The 14,195-nt window shown below is 32.3% G+C and overlaps 1 protein-coding gene across 2 annotated transcripts in view; it reads left to right on the forward strand.

Moving 5' to 3' along the window:
- LOC114334181 (uncharacterized) overlaps positions 1–14,195 on the forward strand; it is a 427,370-nt gene that overhangs the window by 370,990 nt on the left and 42,185 nt on the right. For both annotated transcript variants that reach the window (XM_028284216.2, XM_028284215.2), the window contains exon 6: positions 9,460–9,695. In XM_028284216.2, coding sequence (XP_028140017.1) covers positions 9,460–9,695 — 236 coding nt within the window. The remainder of the gene's footprint in view (positions 1–9,459; positions 9,696–14,195) is intronic.

The raw sequence follows: 14,195 nt of genomic DNA on the forward strand, positions 1-14,195 counted from the left end.
TTATTGTCAAAAAGCACGTCACACACTTTAAAATTTCCACGCATCTTTACTTACGAATTTTAAAATAATTCAGTGATTTAGATGGCATCAAGTGACGAAGAACTACCCCATCTATTCTCGACGTTGTCAATAATCTTGATCTGTTACCGGAAAAATCAGCAAAATATGTATGTAAATTCAGTGCGGAAAAGTAATTCGGAAAAGTAAAACTTTCCAAAATAAAACGCGTGCGGAAAAGTAGATTTTTTTTGCACACTCGTAAAAAAAATAATTTTTAATATACCGGGTGGTGAATTGAAAAACGGGCCATAGGAAATTCAATGTAAAGTTTTAAACTGTTGAATTCCTGCTTCCCTAATTATTTTACATCAAAACACATGATAAACTATTTGTAGAGGATTGAAATCTGTATTGAAAACAACTGTTAAAATTGTTCTACGAATTAAACATATTCCAAAATTTTGTAAAAATATAATACATTTTTCACAGAATCGCGCCAAAGTTAGGCCACACACAGTGCCATAATGTGTATCGTTTGCTTTCGGTCACAATGAAGTTATCATAAATATTAACAATATTTGAACAGTCAAAATTTTTATTGTATCATTTCTTGTTTAAAAAATAATAAAATTGATAAGATACCTTCAGTTGAGGAGAAACTATTAATAATACCTAAAGATGTTTTATTCAGTCAATAGTGTGCTCATTGTCAGTTAAATAATAACGTAGGCATAACTTTTACACACATACCTACTGTGGCAAATGTAGGTATAATAACGTAGGCCTAACTTTTACACACATACCTACTGTGGCAAATGTAGGTATTTTTCAAAATTTTGGAATGTGTTTCGTGAAATCGAATGTGTGAAATCGTAGGACAATTTTAAGTTTTGTTTTTAATATAGACTTTAATACTCTACAAATAGCTTCTCATGACTTTTGATGTTAAATAATAAGGGAAGCAGGAATTCAACAGTTTAGAATTTTACATTGAGTTTCCTATGGCCCGTTTTATGATTGCCCGTATATCTAATTATTATAACTATTTTTGAAGTTATACTTCTTTAGACGCGATTGGGAAAAATTGATGGGAGTTAAGTACGCGCACACTCACAGCATGAAGTTAGTTGCTAAATCTTTTAAGTTACGTAATGTATCATATATATTTATTTTAATTTTTGTGTCTTTGAATTTGTCTTCGTTGGGAAAAGAATAATTAGTATTAAAATATGATGAGAAGGAAATTAAAAATTTGTGTAGAAAATCTGACGTTTTTTAGAATTCTACGATTCATCAAGGAAAACGCAATGGCGAGGAGGCTACAATTCATAACAAAAAATGACGTATTAACGTTATTTTTAATTTTTGGTATTATTTTAAATATTAAAATTAGTTTAATATTTCAATAAAGATACAATTAAACTGCTTAAAATATATTTATTTCGTTTGAATTCATAATAATAGAAGTACAACTTCTTACGTGCATACTGAGTACACACACTTTTTTTTTATCTAAAACGGTATTCTTGATGTTTTCTTAAGATATATTAAATATTATGTACGTTTTATTATTTATTTAATAGAATTATGGACGTTGGACAAATGCCAGACGAATGGAGAAGCAGTATACTAATATACTAGTACCTGTCTACAAAAACAAGGGAGATATACAGCAGTGTACAAACTACAGGGCTATAAAACTGCTTAGCCCAACCATGAAAATATGGGAGAGAGTAATTGATAGACGGATACGTGAAGAGACCGACATATCCGAGAATCAATTTGGCTTTATGCAGGGCAGATCAACAACAGACGCAATTTTCATTATAAGGCAGTTGATGGAAAAATACAGCAGTAAAGAAACAAACGCTCATATGGTATTCATTTATCTTGAGAAATATGATAGAGTTCCTCGAGAGTCCTCGAGAGATTCTGTGGTGGGCACTCAATAAGAAAGGAGTCCCTGGTGCATATGTAAAGATTGTGAGGTATATTTATGAGGGAGTAACGACTAGTGTTAGGACAGGTGTGGGAGAGACTGATAAATTTCATGTGAAAGTAGGATTGCACCAAGGCTCGGTGCTTAGTCCGTATTTATTCTCATTAGTTTTGGACCAGATAACAGCGAAACTACAGGGTAACATTCCATGGTGCTTAATGTATGCTGATGATGTCGTGTTAGTAGGAAATAGTGAAAGAGACTTAGAACAAAAACTAGAACAGTGGACACGAGCTCGGAGGAAAAAGGTTTAAAACTTAGTAGAACAAAGACAGAGTATTTGGAATGTTCATTTAAAGATGGAGTTACTACAAATAAAATGGTATCTTTGGATGGTGAACTGATTGTAAAAAGCAATAGTTTTAAGTACCTGGGATCGGTATTACAGAATAATGGAGAAATAGATAGAGATGTATGCAGTAGAATTAGGGCTGGATGGATGAAGTGGAAGGAAGCGAGTGGTGTGTTGTGTGACAGAAAAGTTCCAATGAAGCTGAAAGGAAAATTCTATAAAACAGCCATAAGACCGGCTATGATGTACGGAACTGAATGTTGGGCAGTGAAAAAGAAAGAGGAACAACGAATGCATGTAGCGGAGATGAGAATGCTTAGATGGATGAGTGGAGGACAAGAAAAGATAAAATTAAAAATGAGTATATTAGGGGAAGTCTAGGTGTGGCACCAATTGATGCCAAAATGAGAGAGCATAGGTTGAGATGGTTTGGTCATGTTCAACGTCGAGACGTTAATCATCCAATACGAAGAGTAGCTGAAGTGCAGATTCCTGGAAGGAGTAGGAGAGGAAGACCAAAGAAGACGTGGGGGGAGACGATTAGGCAGGGCATGTTGGTAAAGGGGATTAATATTGATATGACCCAGTATAGAATTGTGTGGAGAAATGCAATTAGGGAAGCCGACCCCGCATAGGAATAAGGCAAAGAGAATGATGATGATTAAATATGTACGTTTTCTTTTAAAACCTTCAAAAATTAAGCCATTAAATTTACCAAAGCTTTGACCGAAGAGCAGGAAAGATGAAATCTCAATATGATAAGTCTCCAGTTCTTTTACTACTAATTCCACCATTTTATTACTTTTGAAACTCATAAGATAAAAGGGTTATATATTACTAACGACAACTAACAAATCTTATATCTCTTGATTTTATTATCTTATAGCACTTCATTGGATTTATTGAGTTATAAAAGTAGATTGCGCAGTACAGGAGAACTGCGTTAGAAAATAAAAGGAATTTGGAATATATACCAAAACGTTTATTTTTACTCGCATTCTATTACATTATATTTAGGACCTATTTATGTAACAGGTCGTAAAACTTGCATCTTAAAAGAAGTTGTAAATTATGGAAAATATAAATGGTATAATTAAGTCTTTAAATTTTCGCAATAAAACTCCAATTTCAAGAAAACTAATACTAATAATATGAAAATGAAAATATAACTTTATATTGAAACGTACCTACAGTATGGTGCAAATGTTTGGAATAAATTCGTTATTTCATAAGCCGGAGACTTTAAGGAACAATCCTGAAACAGGTCGATTTTTATTTTTAAATTATGATTTTTTTACGTATATATATCGTACTAGTGACGTCATTCATTTGGGCGTTACAGCGTAATCAATATTTTTTTTAAATGGGAATAGGGGTGGGTGTGCTATCCCATTTGAAAAGTTATTTAATTATCTATTTAGTATTACATATACACATTAACACAATTATTTATACAGGGTGTCCACAAAAAAAAATTTAAATTAAATTAATTGACTTACTTTTACTTTTTCGTGTCTGGATCCGTTTTACAGTTTTTCTGCCCACTATCGGGCTACATCTACACCCTTTGTATTTGCGAGCCATAAATCATCGAGGGTGCACTGTGATGGGCAAAATCTGCATACTTTCAGATGCTCCACGCTCTGTATTTCCCCACATTCACAAAGTGCGTCGTTATCTGTCTTGATGCCCCATTTAATAAGGTTCTGTTTTACAGAGGCAATACCTGTGCGTATTCGGTTGAGTGTCCGCCAGGTTCTCCAGTCCAGGTTCATTCCATTAGGTCGTTCTGGATGTAGGGGGAACAGTTCGGGTGGTTCGACACTGACATTTCTCATAAACCTTTTCCTTGATTTAAGTCGGCTGATTCCTGGCGGTTCGTCAAACCCGTATAATTGGTGCCTTTCTTCGAAAGTTTGCCTGAACTTCTCCACATATAGCCCGATCAAGGAACACAAAACTTTACAAAAACCTCAAAAAAATTAAAGGAAGGCTGAAAATTTGGGAATAGGTAGTTGAAATTGTCTATTATTATATAAGAAAAAATTTACAATTCTACATCCCCTCCATTTTACAAAAATAGGGAAATAAGGGTTGGTTTTTCATTAAAAGTGCTGTATTTTAAAAATAATGAAATAATAAAAAATGTAACAGTGAAAACTAAAATAGTCATCAGAGTGATTTAACCTTAAAGATTGGTCTTAAATTTTTTTTTAGATCTCGATTATTTTATGAGATATAGCCTATTTTTAATAAGGGTTGAAAACCAAAAATTTTTAAAACGGTTTTATTCGGTTAGTTTTGTATCAATTAATCTGAAAATTGGTGAACACACTCTTTACAGATCTATTAAGGGCTTGAGGTTAAGATTTTCCAAAAATTTTCAAAAAAAATTTACGGCCAGTGGAAAAATTTTGGAATTTTTTTTTTTGAAATTTGGAAAAAGAACTGAAAACTTTGGTTTTTCTTGTAAGTATGTACTTACCTGAACGAATTACATGCGCGTGCACGTATCTTATATTATTTTCTGTTTGAATTAAGTTAATAATTTGAAAAACTATAATTTTAAAGTACATACTTGTATTTTTAAGTTAATTATTTCAATATAAACATATAAAATGAAAATATATCAAAATTTCTCAAAAAAATATTTCTTTTACTAAATATTTATTAGGTTTTCTAAAGTTCATTTAAAAATTAAATTAACTTAATTAAAAATAAATGTACTCTATTAAGAGGCTACATCAGCGCGTCATCAATATTTTTTTCGATAGTTCTCCGAACTTTCAACAGTGCGGCAACAGTGTGTCGGCAGTACTACAGTGTCAGTAACACTATATACTATACTATCAGAAACAAAGGCACAGTAATGTGATAACAATAATTATTATACTTATAGGCGCGCTAAATGTTGCCATGTCAGTCAAGTTCGATTTCTTGTTATAGATAATCGTTTTTTAGTAATTCCATTGTGACACAAAATCTAGATATGGGACAAAAAAGTTTATTTGAAGAAACTGTATTTTTTTGTTCTTCTTAAAGCGGCACAGACTCGTTTTTTATATTTAATTTAATATTAGAGTAATTTCTACATACTAACATGTTTCTTAAATTGGGTTCTGTACCACAATTCTTTACTATATTGCGAATATGTGTGCCAGATATCTCGACAGAATATTCAAAATTAAAGTTGCAATCTTGGAACGCGTTTTTCGCGTGCTGATGTTGCCTCCTAAGTTATAAAGGATCAAATGAGTATGAAGTACTAAAATGATAAAAGGTGCAATGAAAAATCGTTTATTGTATATCGAACTGGATCGTCACTGTTTACATTTCATTAGTTAATCTAAATTATTCAAAGTTAATTTTCATCTTCGTCTGATGTAAAATTTGTGTCTGAATCAACTTCATTTATAATAGAATCAACTGTAAAATCATAATTTTTGGTCTCTTTGCAGCTACCATCTAAACTAATATCATCTTTTTTTTTTGTTTTGATTCTGGCCTTGGTTCAGAACCTTTAGCCACGTAACTACATTATTATCATCTTAATCATCAGAAACTATAATGTCTTCCTTTTTATGATTTGTACAATTACCAGTTTGACAACTTCCGCATGCAGTATGAAAACGTTTCTCCTCTTTTTAATACATATTTTTGTCTATATTTTAATTTCATCACAGTCCAAAAGCATTTTGTGTATATCATCTTTTCTTTCTAAACTTACACTTTTTAATGTTTCAATTCCACGTTTGACAATTACAATTTTTTCGTTATCACATTCTAAATGTTTTTCACAAATAAAACATCAAAAACTTTGACAGCCGAAAACGATAACAAAACATTGCAGCGTGAACATTGCTCCAATTTTATAGGTTATGTTCGTCTACTGTGTTTAGGAAGCGCGCCGTTTTCTCTTTTAAGCAACTTTTTCACCTGTGTTTACGTGCCCCATATATTTTTACCTTTGCAATAGGCCCTTTGTATATATATGTAATATGTTATTCAAGCCTTTTTTAATATGTTCCCATATTTTCATTTAAAAAAAGGCTTTCAGAAAAGAATGACATCGATTTTATTAAAACATGACATTTTTTTGTAGTTGTTTATAATAAGTGAGCCTTATTTAAAAAGTATTCTATGCATAAGCAAAATAGATACCGCTTTCGAAAGAGTACATTTTCAAGTACCTACAAGCATATTTTCAGAGTTTTTTATGAATTTTCAACAAAGATATTATTGACTGAAATCTTGAAAATTGACTTAAAATAAAAATCAAACAAATATCAATTTTTATCGCCATACAAATTTTTATCCTTTAAAGTAACGTTGTGCAATTTTAAATCTAAATGTTAGTTAGCCATCTTAAAACGTAAATCTAAAAGGAATTTTAATTTAAATGATTATGTAAATTTTTGTGACAAAAATAATGTGTTGCTCTCAAAACTTGTATTAGTATATTTTTAAACATATTTTTCTAAATTAAATAATTTGTAATTCACAATGAAAATATATTCACGTTAAAATTTATATTTTTCTAAAGGTATTGTGTTTTTTTCGTACATTTTAATGTTTGATAAATGCCCCAAATTATCGATTTAAAAGTTAGTTAATTTTAAAATATGACATTTTTGTTGCGCGCGCAATTCAAATAAGCGCCCCTGTTAAGTACTTTAAAAAGGGCTATAGGTTAGAAACGACTCAAGATGCAAACAAAGTTTTTAGTTAAAATGTTAGGATAAAAGTACCTTGATGATTTTTAAATAAAAATTTTTGTTATTCTTGCCTTATTTTCCGAAATACAGCACTTTTAATGAAAAACCAACACTTATTTCTCTATTTTTGTAAAATGGAGGGGGTGTAGAATTGTAAACTTTTTTTTATAAAATAATAGACAATTTCAACTACCTGTTCCCAAATTTTCATCCTTCCTTTATTTTTTTTTGAGGTCAGATTTTTCTTTGATCGGGCTAATATTGTGAGGCGCATCTACGGTCGTCTGGTGATGCGAATCTAGCTGCCCGGTACAGTAATGGTAGAGGAGTAGGCTTCATACAACCGGTAATTATTCTACATGTTTCATTTAACGCCGTGGTGACTTGTTGGGCGTGTCTAGATCTAGCCCAGACGGGACAAGCATATTCCCCTGTTGAGAAACATAAGGCCTCAGCTGTTGACTTTAAGACCTGGGGGTTTGCACCCCACTTGCTCCCTACAAGTTTCCGGGGAAGGTTGTTTCTCGTAGAAACCTTTTGTCTTGTGCTCTGACAGTGGAATTTATAAGTTAGTGACCGGTCTAGTATCATTCCAAGATATTTGGGCCTATCAGTATGTTCCAAGCGTTGTCCCTTTCAAGAAACATTCAGTTTTACATGCGCCAGATGGTTGTTGAGGTGGAATGCACATACTTGGGTTTTAGTAGGGTTTGGCTTTAATGAGTTTTGTTTGTAGTAAGCTGACATCATGTTTAAAGCCTCTTCCATTTTCGACTCTACTTGTGTGAGTGTTTTCCCCTTTACGGCGATACCAAGGTCGTCAGCGTACACAAAACTCTCAGTCCGGAGTGCATTGGTTGGTCATTGGTGTAGATGTTAAATAGGGACGGCTCCAGAACGCTTTCTTGAGGTAGGCCATTTTTTTGGGTTCTCCATCTGCTCTTCTTTCCATTTAGCACAACGTAGAAGCGTCTATAACACAACAGTGATCTAATTATATTTACCAGGTTATAGTCAAGCACAGTGTTATAGATCTTAGTTAGCAAGGTTCTGTGGTTTATCGTATCGTAGGCCGCTGTAAGGTCTATCAAGGCTACTCCCACTATCTCCCTCTGCTCAAATCCCTCCTCTTTGTACTCTGTTAGGTTCAGCACTTGGCCTGTACATGATTTACCTGGTCTGAAGCCTGCTTGTTGTGGGATTAGTTTTGCATCTAATGTTTCCTGGATGCGGTTTAAAATGAGGCGTTCGTACAATTTATATAAATGACATAGAAGAGATATCGGATGGTAGCTACTCGGTAGTTCAGGGTCTTTACCAGGTTTCAGAAGGGCTACTACTTTTGATTTACGCCACATTTGTGGAATCTGGTAGGTAGAGCGACAGATGCTAAATAGATCGAGCACCCAGTGCCTCGCTTTTTGCCCGAAGTGTTTTATCTGCTCTTTTAGGGTTTCGTCCACCCCAGGGGATTTTTCATACAGTCAATACCATTTTTAAGCTCTTCGATGGTAAATGGGTACTTAGTTGTTCACAATTGTTGTAATGGGTAATTAATTGACACAAAAGGAAGAATGTATGTAATTTATTTGATTCAAAATACATTATACTGCTATCAGAAAACATAAAAAAATGTTTATTTAAAAAATAAACATTGCTTTTCGCTAAAATGCAATGTTCAAATTATAACCCGCGGCCTCTTGACACTTTTAACATTAAATTTAAGCAAAAAATAATGTTTATTTGTCCACCGATTTCTTAATTTAGTTAAACCTAATAATTGTTGCCGAGATATTCTATTTGTTTATAAGCCAAAAAATAGTTCATAACTTTAAAACATTGCCGAGGCCGCTTAAATAGTCCAATTTCAATTCTGTAACGTACGTTAGATAGGTATATTGCCTTTTTATACGAAAATCCAATTATTATAATGGATCACAGTTATTATGGTTATTATTAGCAACATGAGAAAAGCTTTTATATGACCAAGTTATTCAATTTTCCGGATTTTCCGAGGAAAATTTTCGTCGAAGCAAATCAGAAAAAAAATTCTATGCAGAATTAAATTGCGGTGAATTTTTGTTTGGGTCTTTTTGGTGTAAAGTTAAAATCGTCGGAGTTACAGAGCAATAATTGAAAAAAAAATAAGATTTTAGAGCGTTAATTTGTTTAAAAAAAATAGCACACTATCTGCAGACTTTGCATATCTATAATATTAATAAAATCATAAGATTCGATTCCAGCAATAAAATTGCTAGTACATAATTTTTCCCAAAAATGGGAATATGTACCTATATTCCGGAAATCTGCCCAGACTATAATATCTTTTTGGGATTTATCTCGGGTAAAATTTGGATAACATTTCACAATAATACTCTGCCAATAAGTCATCGCATATTTAGGTACTGTATCCTGATGCTACATAAGAACTTCACGATTTTTTTTTGTTTTAGGCTATTCCAGTAGCAAGACCAACGATTATCGAAAAAGAAGTGGACGTCCTAGTAGCACAAACGATTCTTTTACGGTTAGTTGTAGGTGGAAATTTAATTAAAGGAACCAGCATTCAGATAGGATGCGAGGCTACTGTTCCAAATGTCAGTTTTGGACCTCAACTAACGACTGTAAATGTGCCACTAAAAACTACCAATGCTGATGGGATGGCTAGTAATGAAAAATTACAACTTTGGTAGGTAAAATATCAAATAAACGCTTATCTTTCGTTTCAGGTTGCATATTATGAGAAACCGAAAAAACTGGGAAAGAAAAATTGTTTAATAAAACTTCGTTGTTTATCTTTTTATTTACAGTAAGTATGCGGCAAAATAAACAGTATTGAAATAATTAACTAACTAGTTTTGATGCGAAATAAGCCACAATTTTACTAAAAAAATTATTTTATTAACGTTTCGACGCCCAAATCGGGTGTCGTTGATTAGGGTGTCGTTGTCAAAATACAACAAATATTAATGAAATAAACAAAAACGTTGTTGCTTAGTAAAAAAATTCTTCTAATAATTTATTTAATCTGACTCATTTATATCGGAAATTCAGACATATATTATACATTTTAAAGTAGAAGACTTTAAAATGATATTGCCAACATTTATGAGTTGCATTCCTGGGACGACTTTATTGAAAGATAGTTCATTCGATTACATGAAATCAACCCCAACTCAAGAATATCCGTCACAAAAAAATCATAACATGTGATCTGTCTTTAAAAAGACAACCACATGCAATGGTGACAGTAAAATACTCGCGCTAGAGATTCCATAGTAAATCACGAGGGAAAACCAGGAAAAAACATCGTGATACTATCCCGACATCGTAAGTGTTAGGTCTTACTTCTTTTTACTCTCAAAACTAATACCAAATTCTGACCTTAATATGTAAATGTATTATTTTAAATTATAAATAATATTAATAATACATAGATATATAAACAATACTAAAATATAAAATATGCACTAACTCGATATGTTATTGACTTACCAATCCTGGTATTTTCTTTCTATTGACTTCCTCTTTTATTATGGGTAACCAGATCCTACTGCATTCTACCGAGGAATTTGCGACACAATTGGTTTCATTTAGCATAATTAAAGCAGCTTCTTTGAGTTTTCTCCTTTTACTATCTGTTTCTTTTAGGACTATACTTGAATCTCTCCACTGAACTCTATGTTCAGTATCCCATGCGTGTTGACATATTTGAGATCTATCAAATTCTCTATTTTTAATATAAGACTGATGCTCACTTATTCTAACGTTTAATGGTCTTGATGTTTCACCTAAATAAAATTGTTCGTATGCAAAAGGTATTTTATAAATACAATTCTTTGTTCTTTCTTGTTCACTGTTATGTTGAGTTTTAGATAGAATAGATTTACTATGGAATTTCTAGCGCGAGAATTTTACTGTCACCATTGCATGTGGTTGTCTTTTAAAGACAGATCACATGTTATGATTTTTTTGTGATGGATATTCTTGAGTTGGGGTTGATTTCATGTAATCAAATGAACTATCTTTCAATAAAGTCGTCCCAGGAAAGCAACTCATAAATATTGGCAATATCATTTTAAAGTCTTCTACTTTAAAATGTATTAGGTCTGGATCCCGCATATGAAAAAAAGTTGATTAATAGCAAGCTGAAAATTTGTTAATAGCTTAAGGGTGTCTAGTCGGACAAACTTTGATATATGGGAACACTGGAACAGGGGAAGTTTTAATTGTGGAACAGGTTAAAAATTTGGAACGGTCAGACCACGAAAACGGCACATGTATTTTGTCCGACAGAACAGACTTAAACTCTCCGAACAGAGATTAAACTCTCATGCAAAAATCAGACTGCTATTTATCACCAAATGGGCGTTTTAATGAGTGGAACATGTACAATACGTCAAATGACAGGAATTATGACAGGTGATAAATAGCAGTCTGATTTTTGCATGAGAGTTTAATCTCTGTTCGGAGAGTTTAAGTCTGTTCTGTCGGACAAAATAAATGTGCCGTTTTCGTGGTCTGACCGTTCCAAATTTTTAACCTGTTCCCTGTTCCAGTGTTCCCATATATCAAAGTTTATCCGACTAGACACCCTTAAGCTATTAACAAAGTTTCAGCTTGCTATTAATCAACTTTTGTTCATACGCGGGATCCAGACCTATATAATATATGTCTGAATTGCCGATATAAATGAGTCAGATAAAATAAATTTTGTTTAATTCATTAATATTTTTTGAATTTTGACAACGACACCCGATTTGGCCGTCGCGTCGAAACGTTAATAAAATCATTTTTTTAGTAAAATTGTGGCTTATTTCCCATCAAAACTAGTTAATTGCAAAAATGCCACAAGAAAATAGCTTCAGAACAACATTGAAATGAATGTTGAAATGTTTATGATTATTTATATATCTAGTATATTACAGCCTTGCCACATTATTCACGACGACGTCCGTTCCCGATAAAACAACGTTAAAGATGCCCTATTCAGTGGCGGATCTAAGGGGAGGAAAAATGAGGAAATTTCCCCCCAAACAAGTCCAAAATTAAAGGAAAAAATTGTTCAAATCTAAAAATATATTAGCTGATATGAAACCCTAACCATAGAAAGACAATTTCAATCCAATAATGTCATTTGTGACAGATTCAAACAATGATTTTTTTTCTGCATTTTTTACGCCTGTTTTAGATACCGTATATCGTATTTATTCAAAGGGAAACTTCATTTTCACTCAAAAAAAATTCAGGCCTTAAAGGGATTTTCCATATGACCGAATATAGTACTCCACCATAAAGTTTTTTTCTGCAAAACTGAGAACCATTCTGAAGTACCTAACGTTATCACGATATTCAGATAGATTACCTATAACAACGTTCGGAAACCACTTAGTACGTTTCGGCGCCTGACACATACAAATTTGAGGCATACGAATTTCAATATTGTTTATCTTGCCGCATACCGTATTATAGGTATCAGATTTGTCTACTTAGATTCCTAATCTACTTTTTTCATACTTTACGATTCTATACTAAATCCTATACCTTGTAAATTGTATTACTTTTGCTTCAAGTTCTATTTTTTTATTATTAGTGCATTTTCTTCTGTTGATTATTTTTGTAGATCCTATCTTTTCTTCATATTCTTTCTGGACTTATTTTTATCGGTCCTGATGAGACGTCCAATTCATTCAAATTGTTTTATTTCTATTGTAGTTATTTATTTTATTTTTCATATATTTTTTTATTTATTTTATTTATTGCGGTTGTTTATTTTATTTCTATAATTCCAGTTTTCTGTCTGTCTGTGTCAGTATAGATTGTTTATTTTTTTTTTGTTATGTGAGCGATTATCCATCGATTTATTTCCGTCTTCTCATATTGTGCTATATAGATCATAAATTTTTACTTTAATGGCTAAGAAATTGTTTTGTTGTTTATTATTACTCTTTATTTTTCTTTCTCTCATTATTTTCTGTATTCATCTTGTAATTAGCTCATCTTCTTCTGCAAGTGCCATCTCCACGACTGAGGTCGGCAAATATCATAACTATTTGAACTTTAGAGACGGCTAGGCTGCTCTAAAAAGTTCAATTGATTTACATCCATACCATTATCTCAGGTTGCGCAGCCACCATATTCTACATCTCTCTATGCTTCTTTTTCCTGCATAATCAATTGGAGCAAGTGTATACAGGGTGATTGATTAGTGGGGTAAAGCTCAATAGATCCGCTATACCTAGTAATAGATAGCAATAAAAGTTAAAAGCAAAAATTTTAGCCACCTTTGAGCTTCACATTACAAAATTAGTTAGAATGTTACAGGGTGTTCGATAGCACAGTGGCAGACCAAACTTATGTTTTTTTTTAATGGAACACCCTATATTTTATTTTAAATTCGAAATCCTGTTAACTTTTCCCTCAATAAAATATAAAGGTTTGTTATGTTATACAGGGTATTTACAAAGTTATAACCAACTTTATATGAAAATCGTAGTAAGTTCAACTCTCTGTATAAATAAAAATAAGCAAAACAGCAATGGTTTATTAATTCCATATTTTTTAACGTATTGTCAAAATTTTTCAAGAATGATTGATATTGCATAATTTCTTTATATCAAATACAGGGTGAGTCAAAACCAAAGTACATTATTTTCTCAGTAATTTTAAATGAAACATCCTGTATTTTATATCACTATAGAAAAGTACCATTACCGTACTTTAATTTTTAGATTACATTTTCTACGCCTAAATTTATTAGTTTTCGAGATATCTTCATTTTTCAATGGACCAGTAGCGTGGCCACCCAAATCACCAGAATTTAATAAACTGGACTGATTTTTTTGAGGTTACGTTAATAAGTTTATAAAATACAGTCGAACCCGCTTATTGGAATAGCCTTCGTGCTAGTCAAAAGTATTCCTATAACCGGGATATTCTAATAACCGATCATTGGTTGCTATTAGAAACGTTTCGGTACCTCAAATTCCTATTCCTTAAACCGGGATATTCCTTTAAGAGGTATTCTAATAAGCGGGTTTGACTGTACCTCCAACAACAAGGTATGAGATGAAAAATAGAATACAAAGTGTATTTCAATGTGTTTATTTACAAATGCTTCGTAGAGTATAAGTAGCTCATTCAATGATCGTTTTTATGCGTGCATAAATTTAAACACCTTATGTAATTA

The sequence above is a fragment of the Diabrotica virgifera genome, chromosome 1 (genome assembly GCF_917563875.1).
Source record: "Diabrotica virgifera virgifera chromosome 1, PGI_DIABVI_V3a".
Classification (NCBI taxonomy): Eukaryota; Metazoa; Arthropoda; class Insecta; order Coleoptera; family Chrysomelidae; genus Diabrotica; species Diabrotica virgifera.